A 25306-nucleotide genomic window follows, 5' to 3' on the forward strand; every position below is an offset into this window, starting at 1 on the left:
AAAACATTAATGGTTGACTTTGAGAAAGCAACTAGCAATGCTTTTTCTAACATATTTACATCAACTACTATAACAGGTTGTTTATTTCATATGGCACAAAATCTTTATTGCAGAATTGTTGCCATTGGTGTGAAGTTATGCTATCAAACAGATGCTGAATTCAACACGAATATTAAATGCTTCACAGCATTAGCATTTCTTCCAATGAGCGATATTACTGATGGATTTGTTGAATTGAATCCGCAGCAAAAAGTTAATTATTTACGCAGCATCTCTTTCAATTTGCACAATATTTAAATGATTTTATTGTGTTATGTAATAAAGATTGCCTTTTTAATGATTTTATAATATCCTGTATAATCCATTGATTATTTACAAAAATTGATGCAAAATGTCTTACGGTATAAATGTTTACAGCGAACATGTTTGCGCCGAATTTTCCTATGCCAAAATGTTTACACCGAATTTTCCTAGAACTGGTGAAGGTAACTCAGAGGATTGCTGCAATACCAAGAAGGACACTGACCTGCAGAGATAAGAGTTGTTGTTCCGTTGTATAAGACCCTGACTAGACTGCACTTAGACTATTGTTCTCAAATTTGGTCCCTAGGATTTGACTTTAACTGTGGAAAGGATACGGAGGCAAATAACAAAGATGGTTTCAGGACTGTACAATGTTAGTTATGATGATTGACCAGGGAATGTGGACTGCAGAGTTTGGTTGATAGAAGAAGGAGAGGTGATATGATTGAGACTTTTAAACTGTTAAGAGGTAGTTACAGGGTTGACACTGGGGAATTCCTTCACTTGGTGGAACAGGGGGAAGAAGCGATGACAAGGTGCCATCCCTGGTGAGGAGTGGTTTCTTTGCATGGAGGGTGGTTGAATAGTGGAATGCATTGCCTGATAGAGGGGTGAGAGTAAGAATGGTCAGTGGGTTCAAGGCGTGGTATGATAGATTTTGTGTTTCCTAGGAAGGAACTCCCATGATGAGTCTTTTGACTCAATGGAGGCCTGAATAATAATAATAAAGTATTTATGGTAAGAAATGCTCTTGAATAGATGGTGCTGAATATGAATACTGTCTTAACCATGTCTTAACTTTGCAAAATGCAAAGGGGCTGTCTGCAAGTATTTTGTTTTTAACATAGTTCACAGTAACATTTATGTGTTATGATGAGTCATGTTAATATGTAGACCATAATCTTTTATGGTTTATTAATCTTTTATTAATACTTTTATTTCCTTACTATATATATTACTGAATATATATATCTCAAAATTAAGTCAACAGTGTTCTGAATATTTAATTTTTTTTTATGTCTCTTCACCCACAAAAGCATGTAAACTTTAAATTTTGGGATTGGTGTGAGCAGTCTGAGATTTAGATGATCTGAAAACCTAAATTCTAGAGCCAAATATGGAACTTCTTCAAGTCACTTCAGTTACCAATAAGTAGGATGGTGGTCTCATACCAGGCTGAAAATCATCTCTTAATATTAGCATCAATTAATATTGATTGAGTATAACAAACTAATTAATTTGTACATTATTGTCATAAAAATGTTAACACAGATTTACTTTGCTGTAGGTGGTTTTATCATCTATGAGACCATCATTACAAGCACCACCTCTGCATTGCTTTTGAAGTAACATGAAATGAAATTGCAGTGTAATAAGCTAATGTGCAATAAGGCCAACCATTAGTGGAAAGCAAGAAGGAACTGACTCTCAGTAAGGATCTATATGGGGAATTGAGTAAATCTTGATGTTAATATTGCTGTGGGAATTGATGTGTCATCATTAGAAGTCCTGAGGGAATGTGCCAGGGAGTTGACATCTGCCTTGACATACTTGTTTAATGTGAGTCTTATATTGGGCCAAGTATTTTCACTTGGTTATACTATAAATTAAAGATGCCAAGAAATTATATTCTTGGTTTCATCCTTTATTAAGTGTAAGCAAACAAAGCACAAACTTTCGTGTACAAACTTTGTTTGCTTACACTTGATCAAGTATGAAACAAGAATAGAATTTCTTGACATCAATAATTTATATATTTGGCCAAGTTCCAAAGGAGTGGAAGAAAGGGAAAATTGTACTGCTTCACAAGGAATGTGATAAGACTTGAGTTTCAAATTGTAGGCCAATCTGTGTGTCATGTGTTGTGGTTAAAGTGTTGGAGGGGTTAGTGATGGCCAAGATCCAGAACTGGGTTGACAATAGTCACATTTTATTTGTTGGACAGCTTGGGTTTGTTAAAGGAAGATCAGGAAGTTCTAACTGCCTGAAGAACGTTCAGGCAGTTAGTAATCGTCTTATTTATTACAATAAGGCGACAGATTCATTGGACAAGGGAGATGCATGCATAGTGGTATAATTAGATTTTGCAAAAGTTTTGAAGTTAAATTGAAACAGATAGGGTTGGTTAATAGTATTACATTGGATTAGTTACCGGATAAGTATCAGCAGGTTGTGTGGAGAGGAAAATCACTAGTGATATACCTTTTTTTGGGTGGGGGAACTGTTTTTAGGGCCATTGCTGTTTCAACAATATTATTATGTTAATAATATTGTTAAAAGTTTGAATGAGGATATTTAGTTGTTTGTAGATGATGTAAAGTTGGGAAAAGCTATGAGGAGTAGAGTAGATATTGTAACTTTACAAGAGGGCATGAATAGACTGAGTGAATAGGCATGACAGTGGGGTTACCAGTTCAGTATTGCATAGTGTAAGATTTTAAAATTTGGAAAACAAAGATGGGATGCAGAGTACATAGTTGGTGGGAATAATTGGGAGGAGGTGGAGGAAATAATAAATCTTAGGATAATAGTGGATAGGAACCTAAAATTTACACATTACTGAAATTGTGAGAACAGCACATTAAATTCTGTCAATGATGCTGATTTGTAGAAGTAAGGAGATTATGGTTCCATTGTATAAGGTCTTTATTAAACCACATATGGACCACTGTGCACAGATCTGGTCATTTGGTTTTCAAAAGAGTGAAGCGATATTGGAAAGGGTCCAGACATGATTGACTAAGGTGATGTCTGGTCTCTGGAATATTGAGCATGAAGAAAGGTTGAGAAAATGCAATTTGCAGAGTCTTGTAGATAGGAAGAAATGTGAGAAGATATGGTAGAGACCTATAAGTTGATAAAGGTTTTTATCAGATTGGTTATCTGATTATCTGATTAAATGTTGAAGAGTTTTTTTTTTTTTTCATAGAATGTTGGGAAATTGGGGGGGGGGTCATCCATGGAAGCTGTATAAGGAGGATGTGAGCAAGGGAGTGAAAAGCAGGTTTTTTGTATGGAGAGTAGTGAATGATTGGAATGTATTGTCTGAGAGTGCAGTGAGCACAGAGAATATGAATGTATTTAAGATACAGTATGATGAGCTGTATGTGTGACAGAGGGACCTCCCTTGATGAGTTTGTGACCCCATTTTTATCTAAAGATGATGATGACAATAATAATAATAATAATAATTAGTTTCACATTTATATGACTTATATTTCTAATTTAAATAAAACAATACTGTCAGAGTATCTTACTTTAATAAGTTTTAATGAGTTATGCTGTATTGATTTGAAATATACAGAGTGGCCATAAATTAACTTTCCCTCTTTGGAGGTATCTGTAGCTAAAACTAATACACGGAATGAGACCACATTTTATATTGATACTTTCGAAGTCGAAGGCATGGGGAGATGAATTCCGCGGAAAAAAGACTTAGTATCAAAAGTCGCCGATAGGGGAAATTTTGGCACTGGCGGAGCTGAAAGCAGTCATATTTGCAGTAAATGCAGATAAAAAGGATTATGCAAATTTTACTGTGCGTACGTGACAGCAGCGCCACCAGTTCCACTTAAAAAGGGATTGGGAACGTTCAGGCAGTTATTCGAATGATTGACTAATTGTACTCAATATTCATCCTACCTTGCATCAGCGTGCTTTACTTGTTAAGTTGTTTTACCTTAAACAGTGCAATGCCGTAGCTGCCCTTCGGGAATTTAGAAGGCTCTCACCTGTAAAGTATCCCCTTTACAGGTCCTTTATCAGCTGTAGCACTGAGAGCTATGATTAAGAAGTTTGAAGAAACTGGATCACTAGGAGTTAGACCTGGCAGTGCAAGAAGAGACAGTAACAGATGTTGCTGTTATATGCTGTTGGTATTATTCTTATTATCATTGTAACGCCCCACATATTCAGCTAGAATGAGTGACACAGTTGTCGCTTACACCGTCGGAATGTTATTATTCCATTTTATCTGCCAGCGCCAAAATTTCCCCTATCGGCTACTTTTGGTACTAAATCTTTTTTTCGTGGAAATCATCTCCCTATGCCTTCAAAAGTCTCAATATAAAATTTGGTCTCATTCCGTTTATTGGTTTTAGCTACAGACGCCTCCAAAGAGGGAAAGTTATTTTATGGCCACCTTGTATTTTAAAGAGAACATTTAAGCCATCATTTGTGTAAAATAATTGCTTATCTATTTAACATAAATAGTTATGTATCATTTAAAATAAATTTGCATGTATCTGATAATTTAGGGTGAAAATGACATAGAGCAACTCTGTCTTGTACTTCGAGCTTTAGGAACACCCACAGAACAAACATGGCCAGTGTGTATGGATTAAAATTCATTTAATTAATTTGATTTTTATATATGAAAATTAAAAATTATTTTTATTCATTAGTAATACTAACTTCCATATATTACTTTTCTCCTTCAAACTGAATCCCACATCATGTTTTAAAAATTTTACAGAAAATTAAACATTTCATGAATTCTTTATTTAAATTAAGGGGATATTTAATCCCACATTATTTCAAAGCTGAATAAGAAAACTCTAAGATAGAAATCAAAGAGTTTCGTGCCGAATATATCAAACTATAAAAGTTTGGTGATTCTAAGCGTGAGCAAACACCTGGGTAGTACAATACCAGGCAGCTTGTTGTAAAGGTAGATAAAGCTACGATCGCTATTCTTAGTATTTGTCCTAATGTAAAACTCATCCCCTAGGAGATATATGTTGTTTTACATGAAGGGAGATAGGTCACTACCCAGACCGGTTTCAACCTTTATCAAGGTCTCATCAGTGAGTAGACAGACCAAATAATACCAAGATTATAGTGATAATAGCTTTAATACTTTACAGTATGAGTTGTCAAAAATAATGTTATGAAATAATGTGGGATTAAATATTTAATTTAATTTAATTTAATTTAAATAATTTTAACATCGCCGAAGTAAAGCCTTTTGGCTCTTTATTTCATTAATGAATTCTTTATTTTATCAATACTCACTACATGGATGGCAGTTATTGGAAATGCCACTTTGGTGAAAGATTTTCTACTGATATTATTGATAAATGGGCCACAACTATTGATCTATTCCTTCACCAAAATGCAGCCAGTTCCTGTAATTATGGGAACCTCAACTGAGGTTCATGAACAGAATTACCAAGAGGACAGCTTATATCTGCAGTATATTTGGAGAAAGAGATGGTTAAGTGATTTGTCCAGGGCACTGGGAGAATGGTGCAGATTATCTGGTTAGTAGATTGCAAATTTCTTTTAGATTGTTACTGGCAGCAAATTAGTTTACCATTTTTCTAGCTTGAACTGTGAGTTAGAGAGGGGATACCTGTTTGAATTATCAGCACTGCAATCTCCAAGGAAAATGATCTCTTGTTTAGCTGATTAGCATGTAGAAAATTAACCTTAAGAGATAAATAATCAAAGAGGTCAGAATGTTTATTGGAGTTAGGAGAAGTTAAGACAGTGTGGCATGGAAATTTTGGAGCCAGAGGGCTTGAAGGAGACCATAAGATGGCAGCTGGATGCTAGACATGATCAGATTTTCCTAGGAAATATCAAAATCAACCACATGAGTATCTCCAGATTCATGTTGGAGATCACTAATTAATTGATGAATTTTCCAGGTAAGGAAAATTATGGCTAATTTTTATTATTATTATTATTTGACACCTCCAGGGAGTCCAAAGACTCATCAAGGGAGAGTGTGCCAACAGCATCGAACAGTTGGTCTCCTTCCAACTACTAACCGCGCTCAAACTTACTCAAACTTACTAACTGAGCCATTAGTAGCAGAGGCTCTACCAATCGACCAACCTTCTTCCTGTTTGGTATCAGCTGGATAAAGACTTGCTTCTATGCTATTGTGTAGATGATAGATGAGTATGACAGCTTATACAGGATGCCATGTTGGAGGTTTAATGGAATATTTACAGCACTAGGAAAGGATTAAAAACTAGTTTTAATGCTTTCAATATTTCGTCTCAGTCACTGACATATCTTCAGGAATTACAAATAACTCTTGTAACACACACACACACATACACAAAGACAATACAATAACTAAATGAAACACATGGGTGACTCTAAAGTCCTATCTAGGTGGTGTGTTCTCTATGGGTATTTGTAGATGGCCAAGAATGTAAAATGGGACCTCTGACAATTATTGTTTCCCAAATTGTGAGAAGTTTTATGCATCTATATTTATTCTCAAAACAGTCTTTCTTTTTAAATTTACTATGGTGGAGCAAGGTGATTTTCTTTCAGGATCCTGTGGATTGTATCCAATAAATGGTCTCCCAGGCCAGATTGACCATAGTCATGATTGCAGATGTACAGTTTGTGTTCTTCTAAACAGATGGTTGCTGATCTACCTGTCTGTCCAAAGTAAGCCAACTTTCAGGAACAGGGTACTTCATATACTCCAGGTGCTGAGAGAAGAGGGAACTGATCTTTAGTAGAATGGATAAGGTAGCTAGTTTTCGGTGGAGCTTAAAAGATGTATATAGGTTGTACTTTTTTAAAGGCCTGGCTATTTTTTCTGTTATCCCACTGATGTAGGGGATGGTGATGGCATTTCTGAAATCCTTCTGAAGCGATGGTTGAGGAATGAGGGAGGAATTGATTATTTTTTAAAATTCTGTAATCACTATAGCCATCAGAAAGAAAGTGTATGTGGTTGAGTTTGGTTGAAAGAGAGGATAATCTTTGTTCTTCCACTGGAAGAACAAAGAATATAGACTCTGTTGGTTAGAGTTTTAATAATATCATATTGTTAAGAGGGATGGTGGTGGTGGGAAAGTTTGTGAATGTATCTGCCTGCATGATTAGATTTTCTATGTACAGTGAAGGAAAGGCTACCATTAGGAGGGCATGTTACTAAGGTATCTAGGAAGGGTAAATTGTTGTCATTTTCCTTTTCCATTGTAAACTGGATTCTTGGATATAGATTATTGAAGTGACTGAGGAAGAAGTCTTCCTCAGTCACCTCATGGTTTAAACACGTTAGTTTAAGCCATGAGGCCAAATAGAGAACACGTCACCTACATAGGTTTCAGAGGGGCTGAGTCTATGGCTTGTTTTTCAAAATTTTCCATGTAAAAATTGGCAATGGGGGGTGGGGGGGGGTAACCCATAGTGGTTCTCTCTGGCTATTTGTAAATTTTGTTCTTCCAAGAAAAATAACCAGAATTGATATCAAAGGCAAAGAGATCTAAAATATCAGAAGGAAAAACGTTTTTTAAGAGTGTTAAGGTGTCATTTAAGGGAATATTGGTAAAGAGTGAGCTGATGACAAAGCTTACCACTATATCTGTATTATTTAACACATTTACTTCAGGAAGTGTTTCACATGTTTATCATACCGACATGACTTCTCATTTCTGTTTGTGTGCCACTTCCACATCATGTGGGTGGACTGAACTGACGCAAAGTTTATACAGCATTTTAGTTGCAATCCTTTCGGTAGAATTTTATTGCCACTTGTTTGTGTGTCAGCCTTGCAGGCAGCCTCACTGACACAAAGTTTATGCAGCCTGTTAGTTGCAACTCTTTTGGTAGAATTTTATTTGAAGTTAGCATTTGTGATCTGTCTTCAGTGGTGGCTTGTGGCTTGAAATTGTGGGGGTGCTACAACTTTCGAAATATATATACACACTGTAAGTACAGTGTATACGTGTTTGGATAAAATATCAAAATTATGGTAAAAATTTTTAAAAAAATTAAACATGAAAAAATATTGTTTATTATTGATAAAATTATACAGTTTGGTATAATTCAAAATTACTTAAAAATAAAATCCATTACTTTCATTGTAATTAAAAGAATGGATTTACAATTTTTGGACATTACAATTAAATCCTTTAATTGTTATGTCCAAATATTTAAAGAGATGGAGTAAACACGATAAGCACTACGAACACTCTACTACTGGCGCAAACTGCATATAAACAACAGTGGAACTGCGCAGCAGACAGTGCCGCATTACGCTAATAGCTTGTATCTCACTATGACGTGTATATGCTTGCATGCATAGCAATATGACACAGTGATAGACACAGTGTGCTAGCGTCCTCCTAAGTGCTACAAGATGGATTTTTATTATTTTTTATACAAAATAAAAGAATTGTATAGGATTGTTGATGATAAAATTAAATATTACAAGCAAATATAAATAAATTAGTAAATATATTTATATATCGAGAAAAATTGAGGGTGCTGCAGTTCTTTAGTGCCTATGCACGAGCCACCCTGTCTGTCTTAATGACATGAAAAATTTCAGATGCTATTGATAGAAAAATAAGGAGAGGTGATATGATTGAGACTTTTAAACTGTTGAGAGGTGGTTACAGGGTTGACACTGGGGAGTTCTTTCGCTTGATTGAATAGCAGGAAGGGGTGATGACAAGAGGCCATCCCTGGAAGTTACGAAAGGAAACTGTGAGCAAGAGGGTGAGGAGGAGTGGTTTCTTTGCATGGAGGGTGGTTGAACCATGGAATGCATTGCCTGATGGAGTGGTGAGAGCGATAACGGTCAATGAGTTTAAGGTGTGGTATGATAGACTGTGTTTCTTAGGTGGGATCTCCCCTTGATGAGTCTTGATAGACTGTGTTTCTTAGGAAGGACCTCCGACGGTGAGTCTTTTGACTTCATGTAGGCCTGAATAATAATAATAATAATAATAATTGAACAAACAGTTATTTCATGTAATTGAACATTTGGAAAAATGTTAGGACAATTGTTTTTAGTTAGATACTGTGTTTGGTGGTACAACAGATGGTTTTGCTTGAATCTATGCAGCATAGTTTATGTGGGAGGGAACATGTTTCATTAGGGTACCATTTTTATCCCAGTTGTCTCTAATTGCACTATTTGTTAACAAATATATTACACAGATTGCAAATTTCTCTGTACCTTATTCAGTGATACTATAAAACTACTTGTTTTTCTTGCTTCTGCAGTATAGTGTCTGTTAGTGATCTATATTTCACAAACATTCTTTGCATGGAGAGTGGTTGATGAGCAGAATGCATTGCCTTAGTGTGTTGTGAATGTAGACACATTGAATCAGTTTAAGGCATGGTTGGATGAGCATTGTGTGCAATAGTGTGTACCTTCCACGATGAGTCTCTGACTCTGTGGAGGTCAGATGATAATAATAATAATAATAGACAAATTTCTTTCCATCTATTCATAAGTTTCTTTTTTGAATTATGTTCATCATAAATGCAAATATGAAAGTCTAGAGTTTATAGGATCACGTATTCTTCACTCCACTCCCATATACTTATAACAAGTGCACATATAATATCACAGATGTAAATTATTCATAATCCATTTTACAGTACTGAAAGTATTTTTATTCATGCCTATTCTTTCTCTTCCTTATATTTCCTATTCTTTACATCTTTTAGTAAATCAAGTATAGTAACTAATAATCAAATATATCATTCTCTTTAATTATTGTTTTTTAATATATTCTGAAAAAAATATTCCTTTTCACCTATCCTTCTCTCCTCAATGTGGGATTAGTTACAACTAAAGAAGCTGTTACAAAAAGCAGTGCATTCGACAACACACAGGAATGAAATTGCTGGTAAATTTTGCTCGCTTCGCCAGATAGATAGGTTTGCGGCGAGCGAGCCACTACCACCCTGACCTGAATGTGTTAAAGTTAGATTTTTAATCAAGATTTTAAAATGGGCAGAGTTTTTTTATATAGGATGTGGTAAGTTCAGTGAGGGGGGGGGGGTTCTACAGGTTCTGTTTTCAGAATCTGCAGGGGCACTCAGAAGTCAACCGAATTTAAATGAATTCAGATGCTTAAAACTTCCCAAAATTTGGGAAACAACAATTGTCAGAGGTCCCACTTTACATCCTAGGCACCTACAAATGGTTGTAGAAGGCACACTACCTAGATAGGACTTTAGAGTTACCCACGTGTTTTATTTAGTATTGTGTTGTCTTTGTGTATTACAAAGACAACACAAGAGTTATTTGTAATCCCTGAAGATGTCTTAGTGACTGAGACAAAATATTTGAAGCATTAAAATTAGTTTTTAATTCTTTCCTAGTGCTGTAAATATTCCATTAAATCTCCAAGCACTTAAGCCTTAATACATGGAGTATATAGAATGCATGTTAATTCTAGAACAAGTTTTTAACCACAACTGGAAGAATGTATCAGGGCTATTGACTGTTTTTCTGATGTCCTTCTGATGAAAGATCAGAAGAGGTATGCTGTGGGTAGATCATGGAATAGTGAAAGGAGATTTGCTTTGGTCCTCTAAACAAGTGTCAAAGGAAAAGACTGCTACCAAGAAGTCTTCTTATTGTTATGAGATGTTACCATTGTACCATCAGGATGAGAGAGAGAAAGAGAGAAGTGGAAATATGAAAGAGTAGACGTTTTGCCCTCACAACCATGGCAAGGAATCAGGAGGCTTGACTGCCATTTGAGTAGGAGTCCCTTACAAAGTCAGTTTGGGATTTATTAATGATTCTTTTACATTTTTAAATTTGTTACAGGCTGTAATGTAAGCTGAGTGAGATGCTGGAGTTTATAAAGCTGTTGAATATATGCTGTCTTAGATTACTTTGGCACGTTTGTTGGAGAACCAGAACTTGGATAGGGTACCAGTGGTTTTGAGTGGAGTTGGGAATAAAGGCACTCATTCCAGCAAGAATAATTTTAGTTATTTGATCAGAACAAGTTCAGTTATTGGATCAGGAGATTGGAAACAATGATCAGACCTTGGAAAAGAGGATAGTAATCCTGAAGGTCATCCTGGTTGGCACTGTTGTAGTGCCATAGGACATAGAATACAAGACTGAGATTGGCTGGAAGAGGGATGATGTGAACTAACATTAGGGATGTATTTGGAGGGAGTGGGTTAAGAAAAAATCTCTAGGTGTTGAGAAAATGATGAGGATTATGTGGTTATCTGGTAGGTTTTGAAAAATTTGTGTTAGATCACTGCTGATAAACAGTTTCACTTGTCTTCTAGCTTGATCTTTTAGGTTAGGTTAGAGAAAGGGAGCCAGTGTGAATTGTGGACATTGAAACCTCCAAGGAAGATTATTTCACCATTTAGTAATTAGACTATATGTGATCAAGTTTCAGAGATAAATAATCAAGTTTCAGAGATAAATAATCAAAAGAACATTAAAGGCAGCAAAGAAAAGCAACAAAATGAGGCAAGGAAACCTTCAGCCAAAGTAGATCATGTAAAGGGAATTCCAGGTCTGATGACCTTTGACATAAAGGGTGGCACCCATATCGTATGTGTGAAGAGACATATGACTAAGATGATTTAGGAAAGGAATTCATTGTTTTTAATATAATATACTGAACAACTAGTTTCTTAAGTACACCTAACAATATCAAGTATAATTCTTTTAAATCTCAGAACAATTCATTAGGACATAATCTTCGTGAAGTCTAAAAGAATCCCACAGAAACACTGACTTATGCAAAATCAGTTACATCTTGTCGCCTCATGTTGAGCTACAATGGACCTCATTCATGAATGATGCATTTCACTTCTATAGATTCTGAATTGAATTGAGATAATGGTTACTTTCTACTGGAGGTAATCATTACCAGATAGATAAATAGATGTTGCACATTATTTTGTCAGATTTAACTTAGCAGTTAAACTGTAAGCACACAAAGTAAACATTGCTTCACCAGTATTTGGGGGAGAGAGGGGGAGTCTGATATTTGCCACCAAAATACTTCCCATATTACTACCACCAGGTATGATTGGTCCATTGATCATGCTGCTGTCACTATAACTTGATTCTGCAGTGCATTAGGTTACTGGAATTAGGATTTGTTGGACCAGGTGGCTTTTTACACTCCCTCTCTTGGTGTTCTGTGACTGCTACTGTCAGTCACAGAAGCTTACTGTTTAAGATTGACATCTGTCGTTGTATCCCATCTATTACAGTTATAACACATTTACATTCTAACATGTCCTTTGCAAACCACTGCTAGTTTGCAAAGCACATGTTAAAACAGAAATAAACAAATAAGAAATAAGAAATAAATTCATACTCAAAATGAACCATGTTTTAGAGATAAGTAGTGTGTGTGTGTGTGGGGGGGGGGAATCAGTTAACTAATTCAGAGGAACAGCAGTGATCTGCATGATTTTGTAAAAACAAGAGCAGTAAGAATAGAATCATTTTTTAAAGTGCTTTAAAAATAAAGTATCCCATAATGCAATATAATGCATAGCATTATACATACCCATAAGGATATGTGCTTTGCATTATGGGATACCAAAGCAAGTTATGTGAAGTCATCAACTTCTATATACGAGTTTCACCAGTCCTGAAAATACTTCAGGCGCAAACTTTGTTTGCTTACACTTGGATAGAGGATTAAACCAAGCATATGATTTTTTGGTATCTTTAATTTAAGTGTAATAGGAAAGGTTGTCAATGTGTGATGCCCTGGTATGAGAGTAATAAGTTGAGATGGCAAGTAATGATAATGAATGGTATGCTCTCATTCCACACCTACACAGGCTGTGAGAGGAGAAAGAAGTAGTTTCTGAAGGTATGGGATGAGTTTAAAGGATAGAATGGAATTATATTTTACCTATTGCATGGGTAAAACTAGATATAGGAGTGAATTACTGTTTGTTTATAAATGCCAGGAGTATCAGAAATGAAGGGAATGAAATTACTGCATTGATTGAATCAATCCAAAAAATTGTTGGAATAAGTGCAGTGTGGTTTGATGAGAATGATATTTTAAAAGGAATAGAAGTGGAGGAGCATGATTGATTTTCAAAATAAAGCTATCTTTGAATGAATTTATCTATGTTTCTCATTGGTGCTTGGCTGCTTCTCGGATCAAAGTATCAAGTGTATTTTATCTTATTTAAAGTAAAGTAAGGGCTCTAGTGCAGGGATTTGTCTCCATAATTTCTACATAGTGAATGCTGACCATTGTGTAAGCATGAAAGGAAGAATAATAATAATGGTATGTGGGTCTATTCTGTTATTAGTATATTTCATAAGTACTGGTATTGTATTTTATTTTCATGTGTGAATATTTTCATGTGTGAATGAAATAGATACTTCTTATTATCACCATATATTGCAAGATTTTGATGTGTTGTATCACTTCAATTAAAATATGAAAACAAATTATTTAGTTAAGACATAGGACTGCCTTATATGATAAGTAGGTCAATATGCTACTTACAGTTTGCTTATGCTTCTAAAATTAAACATTAAATAGAAGAAGATGAGACTATATTAGTATTGACCCTGTGTCCATGATATAGTATATTTAAAAGATCTTGTTTTGTTGTACAGGGAATGACCAAGCTACCAGACTATAAAAAAATTTCATTTCCATATTATGAGCCAACACCATTTAACCTACTTGTGCCTGATGCATCTGCAAAAGCTCTTGATTTATTGAGTAGTTTTTTGAAGTATTCATCAGGTAAACGAATCCGTGCTAGTGAAGTAAGTATTAGAAGCATTAAAATATTCATAATTTCTAAAGACTTGACAGTGATTCATACATTGTCTGTTTTTCAATTCTGACTTCCATCTCTTCTCTTTAACTACCTGTTCATTTGATAAATATATTTTTGTATTGTGGAATTATATAAATGTGAGGTATATACAACAGTGGCTTATGAGGAGTTCGAAGTTATTTTGATTTCAACTGATCGTCATGGAGTTAAAAGAGTCATCACTTTAAATTCAAATTTAAATTTAAAAATTTTTAAAATTTAGAATCAAATTTAAATTAGATGGAGGTAGGTGGAGATAGAGAGCTATAGAGTAGGTGCCCTCCCTTGATGAGTATTTGGACTCCCTGGAGGTGTCATATTACGGTCATCTCACTTTTTTTTTTTACTTCTATTCATTAAGCTCTGTAATTAAATTCTTGTTTCATAATTATGTTCAGTGGAATGAATATAACACAGATAAATAATTAAACACAATATATTTCATCTTTGTCACAGAGGCATTACCAGGGATACAGTATTAAAATTGCAAAAAATTATCTACTTAGTCAGCCAAGCCAGCAAGACCTGAAAGGACATGTACACCAAACTTGCCACTAGTAATTGTACAACTGACAACTGAATATTACTCCCCACCTTAACTCCCCAGAAAAAAGAAAAAAAAAAAGCTGTTGCTAATATTATTATTATTATTATTATTATTATTTGACACCTCCAGGGAGTCCTAAGACTCATCGAGGGAGGACACCTACTCTACATCTCTCTGTCTCCACCACTCAACATTATGAATAAAAGTGATAAAAAAAAAAAACCTGCAAGGAAAGGAAATCAGAGATGTGTAACAAAAGTGATATCAGGGCTGTTGAATTGAGGGAAGGTTGACAGCATGTAACTTATTCATACTCCACTGCTTTGATACTGACCTCCTCAATACCATTCCACTATCTGATTATCCAAACCCACCAACAAATTCCTGATATGTATCCTCACCTCAAGGAATGTATATATATATATACATTGATTATATATATATATGTATGTATAGAACTTAGCTGGAGATAAACTACATCATTTCTGTTAATTTATTACCAAACTGCAACTTTATTTTTATATCTCCATATAAACTTTGTTTAGTTTGTACTAAATTAAATGGATATATATATTTTTTTCATTATACTCCATAAATTTTCTCTCTGCATGTTATCAAAATCTTTCTCATAATTTATAATGGTTTCTCCAAATTAAATTCTCATTTTTTCCCAATAATTTGTTTTATTATTATTATTATTATTGCACCCTCCATGGAATCGGCAGACTCATCATGGGAGGTTCATTCAACTGACAACATATTTATCATACCGAGTCTTAAAATCCTTAACACTAATTGCATCAACAACAAATTTTGGTAATGCATTCCATTCACTGACAATTCTCCATGTAAAAAATCTACTCCTCATCCCCCCCCTCCCTCTTCACCACACTTTTACATAACTTCTAGGGATGACCTCTGGTTTTTCTCCTCTCACCTTCTACTCTTTATATAATCTCATCTGGATTAATCCAATAAAATCCTCTCACTAACTTAAATATCTCTATCATATCATCTCCTCTTTTTCTCCTATCCACTAAACTCTGCAATCCACATTTTTTCAACCCCTTTCCATAGCCAGCAGTCCAAAGTCCTGATATTGTCTTAGTCACTCATCTCTGGATCCTCTCCAATGTCTCCACATCACAATGAAAACCAGGTTATCAGATTTGAGCACAGTAGTCCAAGTGTGTGTCTGACCAGTGCTTTATACAGTGGCACAACCATTTCCTTATCCCTACATGTTAGAGTTCTTAGCAGCACTACAATGTGCAGCCTTTGCAAACACTAACAACATGCTCTCTGAACTTCAGTCCACTGTCAACCATCACTCCCAAATGTATAATCTCATCCACTTCCTGCAGTATGGCACCATTGATATAGTACACAGCCTTATATCTCTGCACTCCAAAATGCAACACCTTGGACTTGTTAATATTAAAACCACAACCCCACTCCTTTGTCCAAGTCAAGTCTATTCAAATCTTCCTGAAGGGAATTAACATCAGCAGTGCTACTTATTATCTGTTCATGATCTTCTTTTCCTAAAACCATACTGTTCTGAGAGTAGATTGTTGGCAATATTTCTAAATATTTTATCCAAAATGTTACTATATATTTTGCAACCTATATTTAGCAAGCTTCTCTGATTTTCACAGCCATTTCTATCTACTTTCTTAAATATAATCTTAGCTTTTACCAATCTAAGATACATTCACATTTCATCCATCAGCTTTTATTTGATTTAATATTTCATGTAAATCTGATATCATCTTTAATATAAATTGTTAGTTTGGGTTTCCTACAATGATTCTTCTGACTCTGTGGAAATATCCATATAATAATAAACATTCTCCACCATATTTCCAAAGTATGTAACATAATCCAGTTGATATTATATTTTTTGATACCTGTATTGCTTCTTTTATTGGAAGATAGTTCTTCCAATCTAATCTATGCGATTTCATTTTATTTTCTGTTAACACATTTGGGTCATAGCATAAAATTCTTGCATTTTTCCCTCCCATTGATTTATATTATATATATAAATATTATCTCTTCTATTATATTGATTTGTGCTGTATCTGTTTTTTAATTATTTCTTTAATATTTTGTAAGATATTTCTTGTTTTACAAGTTTATCTTCTTCTTCTTTATTAATAAATCTGTACCCAACAGAAGAAGAAGAAGAAGTTTAGCTTAGCTATATATTTATAGTTTAGCTATATATTTTTTTGTTTGCTTTGTTTATTTTTGAAAGAAGGCTCCATATGCTAATTTTTATTCCATATTCTCTATCTTTGTTCCAAAATGTTAATGTTTTTGATTTTTAATATTTTATTTTGCTTCCTAAGTTCTTCTTTATTAATTTTTTTCCACTTTACTTCTATATCTTCATTCATTTTAACTTATTTTAGGTAAGCTGTTAATTGCAATTGATATAATATTCAAATGCTTTCTTGTAATAGTTGTTTATTTGTTCTGTTTCTGGTTTTATCTTATTTCTTACTTTCTTTTCTTCATTTTGTTAGTATTTCTATTTTAGAAACTATTAAATGATGATGATGATGTAAAGATTTCATTTCATATTCTTTTTTCAGAGAAAAAAATGGCATTAGTTATTTTAAATTATTAAAAATGTAAAACCCTAATTGTTCTTACCTATTATTGAAAATTTAACTTGGGTATAAGTTAAATTAGGAGTGACGAGCTTAGTAGTGAATCTTTATGGTCACTTTGTGAGATTTAGAGTGATATTGTACATGACTCAGAGATTTTGGAGAGGTACTGCACTTTAACAGTACCTCAATAAAGGTCAAATTAACCTACTAAACAAAACTAACACCATCAACAAAAACAAAACAAAACTAACACCACCAACTTGAGAAGTAATTATATTCTTAATCCTTTATCCAATTGTATGCAAACAGAGTTTGCACCTGAAGTATCTTCGTCACTAGGCTACTTTTGTATGGAGACTGACTTCACATTAATTGCTTAACATTTCATAATTCAAAGCATACATCCTTCTTCTTCTTATTATTATTATTACATGATGCCTCCAGGGAGTCCAAAGACTCTTCAAGGAGGGCACCAACTCTACAACTCAACTACAACAAACTGCAACTACTTTTATCATCCCAATGCCATCTAGTACTACCAACTACCGCCACTAGTATTTTCATAGATAATCACAAACATCCATGCCCACGGTGGGATTTTAACATGCAGCCTTTTGGCTGCATTACGATGTGTAGTCTTTGCAACACTTGCGATGTGCCTTTGGAATCTCATTCAAGTCCCAAAGTGTAACACCTTGCATTTATTCATATTAAAACTTCAACTCTACTCATTTATCTACTCTTCAAATCTTTCTGTAGAGAATTAACATCAAGACTACTCCTGATAATTCTATCTAACTTTGCATCATTAACAAATAAGTTAAACAGTAGGGGACCCAAGAACAGAACCCCCGAGGCACGCCACTGGTCACCTACCTTTCTTGAGATACTTCTACATCATACACTACTTGCTGGTATCATTCAGAGGGCCAATCTCTGGTCCATCTAACCAATATGCTATCTATTCCTACCCTCTGCAGCTTGTACACCAACTTATCATGTGGTAATCTATCAAATGTTTTTGCAAAGTCCAAGAATATGACTCTATATGATTTGCCCTTATCCAACGCATTCATCACCTTATTATAAAACATAAGCAGATTGCTAAAACAAGACCTGCCCCTCTTTGCATATTTCTATACTCAGACTCTCTCCAGGTCTGTCTCATGATTTGGCAGAGTAAGTGGTACCATCACTGATTACTATTTGGATAAGGAAGCCTATAGCATTTTCATACAGTGAGCAGTTTAAGGTTTATATAATTCAGGAATCTTACTTTAGAGATTAAAATCATAATGTTTTCAAGTTTTAGTCCTATTTAACTTTTGGAGACTGGGGGGAAGTTCAATCTCTAGTGGTAGCCAATCAGAATAGTTAGCCCAAGACTATCACTAATTATGAATGGCATCCAGTGAAGAGATGGCTGACAAGTTTCACCACCTCTTGGTTCCTAATAGAATATATTTATTGTCTGAAATAGTGTAGGCTGTACAGTCAATTTTCTTGATTTTATGGGAGAAAAAAACTGCTTATCCATACCAGAGATTGACTTACTCTGAAACCAGCTGAAGAAAAAGCTAGAAAAAGTTCCTCCAGTCTAGAAAATATTCCTCAGTTCGAATGTAGTCACTAACTAGATTTGAACTGAGTGAATAATTTGTGAGCCTGAGTGGATGGCATCCCCTCTCTTTCCAGCTAACAAGCAACCCTTCATGGGTGGATTTGAGATTAAAAAAAGCTGAAGTTGATTGTTAATGACCCTCTTATAATTTTCAAGAACTAAGGTGAGGGGGATTATAGTTATATAACTGATTTTAACTCAATTTTTAAGAGTCAGATATAGGTTTAAATGATGTTACAATGATACTGTTTGGATGCATAGAAGTTGGGCCCAGTGGCTTTGGTGAAGGATCAAAAAAGTGGTAGATGACTTTCATTTGCTTAGTGAAGCACCACCCCCACCCTGTTTATTGGAGTTCTGGAGTGGCTGTTATCATGTTTGATTGCCAGAATAAGCTCTCAATTTTCTATCTGCCTCAGCGACATACTCACTCTTTCTCTCTCTATGTTCACTGGGCATCTATAGATGCTGTATGGTCACTCCGATGCTCGGTGATGTTCCACACTAGGCCTCGCCATGTAGTCCTGTTGTTTGCTTTTCTGGCAGCCTCAACTCTCTGAAGATCAGTCACTCCACACATGCCATCCATCCATCTCATTGATGGTCTACCCCTGCCTCTTTTTCCAGGAACGTTACCTTCTATTACTGTTCTGAGAAGTCCTCCTTCCATCCTTTCTATGTGTCCAAAATATTTTATCTTTCTTCTTTCAATATCCTTAAGGAGCCTTAAAGTTCTACTAATCTTTTCTACCACCCATTCATTTGTATGCCTTTCAGTATATGATATCCTCAACAGCCTTCTGTAACACCACATCTCAAAAACAGATATCCGTTTCTTATCTGACTTCTTTAGGTTCCAAGTCTTGCATCCATAAGTTGCTGTTGGAAAAACAACTGCATCTAAAATCCTCAACTTTGTTCCCATGGAGATAGATCCATCCTTCCAGATTTTAGACAGGTCTCTGATTGCTGTTTTGGCCATTCCTAACCTTTTACTGACATCTTCTGAACAGCAATTCTTCACATTAATAATGGATCCCAGGTACTCAAACTTGCTGACTTCCTCAATTCTTTCTCCATTAAGGTACACTTGTTTCTCAAGAGCTTCTCTGTTTGTTTTTCCTTTGAGAACCATGATCTTTGTCTTGCTAGAATTGAGTTGAAGTCCTCTGTTATTACTGATCTTGTTAACTTTGTTAAGAATTTGTCCTAGTTCTTCCATGTCATTACAAAGGAGTATTGTATCATCAGCATACCTCAGATTACTGATCAATCCACCTCCTATCTTAATTCCTGTCCTGACTCATCCAATGCTTCACACATGATGTCCTCTGCATATATACTAAACAAGTGAGGAGAAAGTAAACATCCTTGTCTAACTCCTTTTCTAACTTGAAGCCAGTCAGTCAATCCAACACATGTTCTTACTGTGGCTTCTTGTTCCTTATACAAGTTGGTTATCAACCTGATAGTCTGTTGAGGAAAACCCATTCTTTTCATTACTTCCCACAGTTTCACATGCTCAACACAGTCAAAAGCTTTAGAGTAGTCTAAGAAACACATTACCAGAGGGAGTCTGAATTCTTTATATTTTTCTAGGATCTGTCTAAGGCAAAGGATCTGATCTCTGGTACCCCTACCTTTCCTAAAACCTGCTTGTTCCTCGGGCATCTCTGCCTCAACTTTGGCCTGATCCTATTTAGCATGATCTTTAATAAAATTTTGCTTGCATGAGATATCAAACTAATAGTTCTATAATTTTTACATGCCTTCATATCACCTTTCTTGTGTAGTGGTATGAAAACTGACTTCTTCCAGTCTCTAGGCCATGATCCTGTCTCCCATATCCTTGTAATCAATCTATGAAACACTCTTATCCCTCCATCCCCTGTGGCCTTAATGAACTCTGCTGGGATTTCATCTGCACCTGGGGCCTTATTGCTGTTGAGCTGCTTAACTACTCTTTCAACCTCATGCCTAAGTGGAGGAGGTTCCAAATCAAAATTTTCTTGTTGGGAGGACTCCACATTTTCTTTATCCACTCTGCTGTACAGTTCCTCATAGTATTCTTTCCATCTGTTTTTGATTTCCAACTCTTCTGTTAGTAATGATCCATTCCTGTCTTTGATGACATTCAATTTAGACTTAAACTTGTGCTTTAAGTCACAAACTAAATAAAACATCCTTTTATAATTATGCCTTCTCATCTGGAACTCTATTTCTTCACATTTATTAGTATAGAACTTTTCCTTGTCCTGCTTGATGGCTCTTCTGATTTCTCTATGTAATCTCTTGTATTCTTCGGTCCCTGTGTCTCTTTGTTTTTCCAACCGCCTTCTTTTGATTAGTTCCCATGTTGAATCTGATATCCATGGGTCTATTGGTTTTCTTATTGGGCCGAGATACGTCTTCGCTGTATCCTGTATTATCATCTTGACTCCTTCCCAAAGCATTTCTGGTGAGATTTCCTCATTGGTCTCCAAAAAATCATTTAACCGTGTTGATGTTCCTTCTGTGAACCCACTAGGAATTACTCTAACATTCAATCTAGTGGAATGTGCCTGACCTGGAAGTTTTTGGAGGCTTAGTCTTACTTTGGCTCTTACCAGCTGATGGTCTGTACCACAATCTGCTCCAGGACAAGTATGCACATCAGAGATGCTTGTCTTCCACCACTGGAGAGCCAGGATGTAATCAATCTGGTGCCTTGACCTGTCAATGTTAGATGTCCAAGTATAGGTCCGTCGTGGATGTTTCTGGAAGCAGGTATTGGTAATAATTAATCTGTTAGCAGGGGCAAATTCCAACAGTCTTTCACCATGGGTGTTACATTCACCCAGACCAAACATGCCACACTCCAGCGTGACTCTCATACTCTTTCCCACTTTTGCATTTTAGTCTCCTAAGATGTACAGTATGTCTCTCCTTGGTAGGCAGTCCAAAACAGTTTGTAAGTTTTCATAAAATTCTTCACTCTCTTCTTCAGGCCTATCCGTGCATAAACTACCACAAATGATACATTGGTAGGTTGAGCCTTAAGTCTAATGGAGAGTATCCTATCATTAATGGGGTTATAACCAAGAAGGCTTCTTGCCTGAGCTGTCTTCAGTATCACAGCTACCCCATGATGTTTTGAGTCACCACTTGAGTAAATAACTAGCTTACCATCCTGTCTTTTGAAGTGACCTTCTCCATTCCATCTGGTCTCTGTAATTCCCAAGATGTCAATTTTATACCTATCCATCTCTTTACAGACAATCTCAAGAGTACCCATCTGTAAACCCCGGACATTCCATGTGCCTATGTAAAATTCCTTTCTAAGATTAATCTTATACATTTTGTGTTGCTCATTCACAGTATCACTGACTTTTGATGGAGACTGTAATATACTTCTTGAACAGGACCCTCTGCCTAAGCCCTGAACACGGCTCTGATTATTCTGCGTGACAGCCGATGCAGCATGAGATGCGTTATTAGGCACAATCATAGTAGCATTTTGGAGTGAAGTCACTGCAAGAAGAAAGTGGTAGGGTTGCAGAGGCCCTTTCCACATAAGATGAAATAGCAAAATAGGAAAGATTCACCCCTAGCCCTCGAATACTCTAATAGCATTGGGGGGAAGGTAGCAAGAAGAAAAGAAAGAAGGAAAGAAAAAAAGGGGAGGGACCAGTCTACAGATAATATAACAGATGTATATTACATGAAGTAAGGCATGGTCCAGCATCAGGTACCTCGGGTTTGCCATGCCCGTACTCACTAAAGTGAGCCCTTGAGTTAACATACTCGTTACACCATAATTAACTATGGTGATAGCTCTTCCTGCATTTGAAGACATAGCAGTCGAATGTTTCCACAAGCCATTATTAGATAATACATGGGACCAGACTTGATAGTAACCCACAGAAGGCTTCCTTATCCAAATAGTGAACAGTGCTGGTGCCACTACTTTGCTAAATCATGAGACTGACCTGGAGAGAGTCTGAGTATAGAAGTATGCAAAGAACACCGTCAAGGCCACACATGAACAGGAAAATGGACCTACAGATATGTAGGAGTCATATAAGTCTTTCACTACCACTACCTACCTGTTCCTTCTCAGTTAAGTTTCTTACATCACCAACCATAAAAGATACCATTAAAATAGCTGTGACACTATGGTTCAGAAAAAATCTCACACAACAATGAAATATCACAAAAATACAACAAAATATTATTAAAAAAGCAACAAAAATGTATAAAAAATAAAATCCTATTCAAATGAAGTAATATATATATATATATATATATATATATATATATATATACACACTTCCACATCCATTTCAGTATTGGTGATCTCAACATAAACATTAATGACCTGGACCGCTACATGGCAGCATGTAGGTTTAAATGATGTTACAATGTGATGATCACATTCTCATAGATACATCGTTTTTTGCATTATATCTTCTCTATGATGACATCCCATCATCCACCTCCCTTTCTTCTTCTTCTTCTTCTTCAACCATTTGGTTCTGTCCACTGCTGGACGAAGGCCTCCCCCATGATTTTCCAGACCACTCGGTTTTCAGCATCTCCCATCCATCTCACTCCTGCAATTTGTTCCAGTTCATCCCTCCACCTTCTTCTCGGTGGAGAAGAAGGTGGAGGGATGAACTGGAAGGATGAACTGGAGGGATGAACTGTTCAGTTGCCACGCCAATTTTAACTTCCACTTACCATATTGTCGTGTCTTACGTACGATATCATCTCCGTGAAGAATCCTTAAACGTGTCGACAGACTTATGTGTTCGTCGAACATGTTGTTTATTTTTTTACGGTATATATTAGAACACAGAAACTAAGTAAATAATTAATTTATTAACTTATTGCTGATATTTCGCTAGTGTTATAACCAGCATCTTCAGAGCACAAAAACACAGTTTGTTACAATACGCGAGACTATGACAACATGGTGTAAATCAGCAGACTGGTTAAACAAAATTGCAGCAGCAACACAAAGACTTTGGCGGAGACACCAATTTAATACTGAACTGTTTTAAAATCAAAAACAAGTTCCACTCAGCCAAAGCCCAACGTATCTATAAACAAGCGAGTGTAACGCTATTACGTGAACAGATTAACGCCACTTGTCTGGAACTAACAAAATCAAATTCAACCAACCACACGCTACGTGAATCACTTTATAATATTCTAAATAAGGAACTTTGGGAGATCCTAGATAACATCACCAACGCAACGGCTAAAAAAGAATTCGACAGAGTCAAAAACCGGCACCAAAATAAGTTTGAAAATCTCCAACAACGGAACACCAGACAACGACCGCAATTACAACAAGACCTCGTCGTCGTGAATCTATCGTCACTCACTTTAAGCAAAGAAGCCACTAGTGCTTTAAGTCGAGGGCACAATTTTGCCGTGACTCCCAAACAAGTTCCAAAAGCCGAAATAATGGCGTCCATCGAACGAGGAATATACGACCTGCCTCCAACAATAGCTAACAACATACGTTTAGATGTGGCCAACATCTTAATCAAGTCCAAGCCTCCCAAAAATAACATCCCACATAAAGAATTCATTGCTATAAAAGAGCTACAGAACAACAACCAGATTATCATAACACAAGCAGACAAAGGAAATGCAACTGTAGTGATGGACACAACAGAATATGATAACAAAATGCACACACTATTACAAGATCAGTCAACATACAAAATTATAGATTGCAATCCCACCAACACACAAAAGAATAAGGCACGAAAATTATTGAAAAAAGTCACCTCCTGGCCCAAAGACACAGTAAACAAACTCAAGCCCGTCCATGTTCAAACACCTAGGATCTATGGAGCACCAAAAATTCACAAACAAGGCACACCCTTACGCCCAATTGTGGACAGTATAAATAGTCCCCCATACAAATTGGCTAGACATTTAGCGAAGCTACTAGCCACTCTCACAAACAATTCTCCTCCTTTGTCAAAAATTCAGCCCACCTAAAAAGCATCTTACAACACCTGACCCTAAAAAGCTCAGACTTAATAGTAAGCTTTGATATCACCTCACTATACACAAATGTACCACTTACAGAAACCCTCAATCTACTGAAGTCCCACTTCCCCCCTGATATATTTGAACTTTTCAAATTCACAATACATGCAGGATATTTCACATGGAAAGGGAAAATATACAAACAAATAGATGGGACAGCCATGGGCTCCCCCCTTTCCCCCCCTTAGCCAACTTTTACATAGAACACCTGGAAAAACTAGCAATCAATACAGCCACTCTCAAACCAACACTTTGGCTACGCTATGTTGACGATGTACTGGCTATTTGGCCACATGGCCCAGAAACATTGGAAACATTTTTAGCGCATTTAAATAGCCAACATCCAAAAATCCACTTTACTATGGAACTGGAAGCTAATAACTGTCTGCCCTTCCTAGATACACTTATCACACATCTTCCAGATGGTTCCTTATCATTTTCAGTTTTTAGAAAACCCACACATACAGGGAGATACTTACACAAACAATCACACCATCATCCTTCTCAACAATATGGCATTTTAAAAACACTCACCCATAGAGCGAGAGCAATCTGTTCCAATGACAATGCTCTTGCTGCTGAACTGGCTCACTTACGCCA

General features: G+C 35.9%; 1 protein-coding gene across 9 annotated transcripts in view; it reads left to right on the forward strand.

Moving 5' to 3' along the window:
• LOC150102349 (cyclin-dependent kinase 20-like) overlaps positions 1 to 25306 on the forward strand; it is a 162187-nt gene that overhangs the window by 133082 nt on the left and 3799 nt on the right. For 8 of the 9 annotated variants that reach the window (XM_090399289.1, XM_090399288.1, XM_090399290.1 and 5 more), the window contains 2 exons: positions 4560 to 4631; positions 13661 to 13816. In XM_090399289.1, the coding sequence (XP_090255415.1) occupies positions 4560 to 4631; positions 13661 to 13816 (228 nt within the window). The remainder of the gene's footprint in view (positions 1 to 4559; positions 4632 to 13660; positions 13817 to 25306) is intronic. The other variant, XM_090399292.1, reaches the window with a different exon arrangement.

This window comes from Typopeltis vanoorti, chromosome 10 (genome assembly GCF_054136105.1).
Source record: "Typopeltis vanoorti isolate ZY-2024b chromosome 10, IOZ_Tvanoo_1.0, whole genome shotgun sequence".
NCBI classification, from domain to species: domain Eukaryota; kingdom Metazoa; phylum Arthropoda; class Arachnida; order Uropygi; family Thelyphonidae; genus Typopeltis; species Typopeltis vanoorti.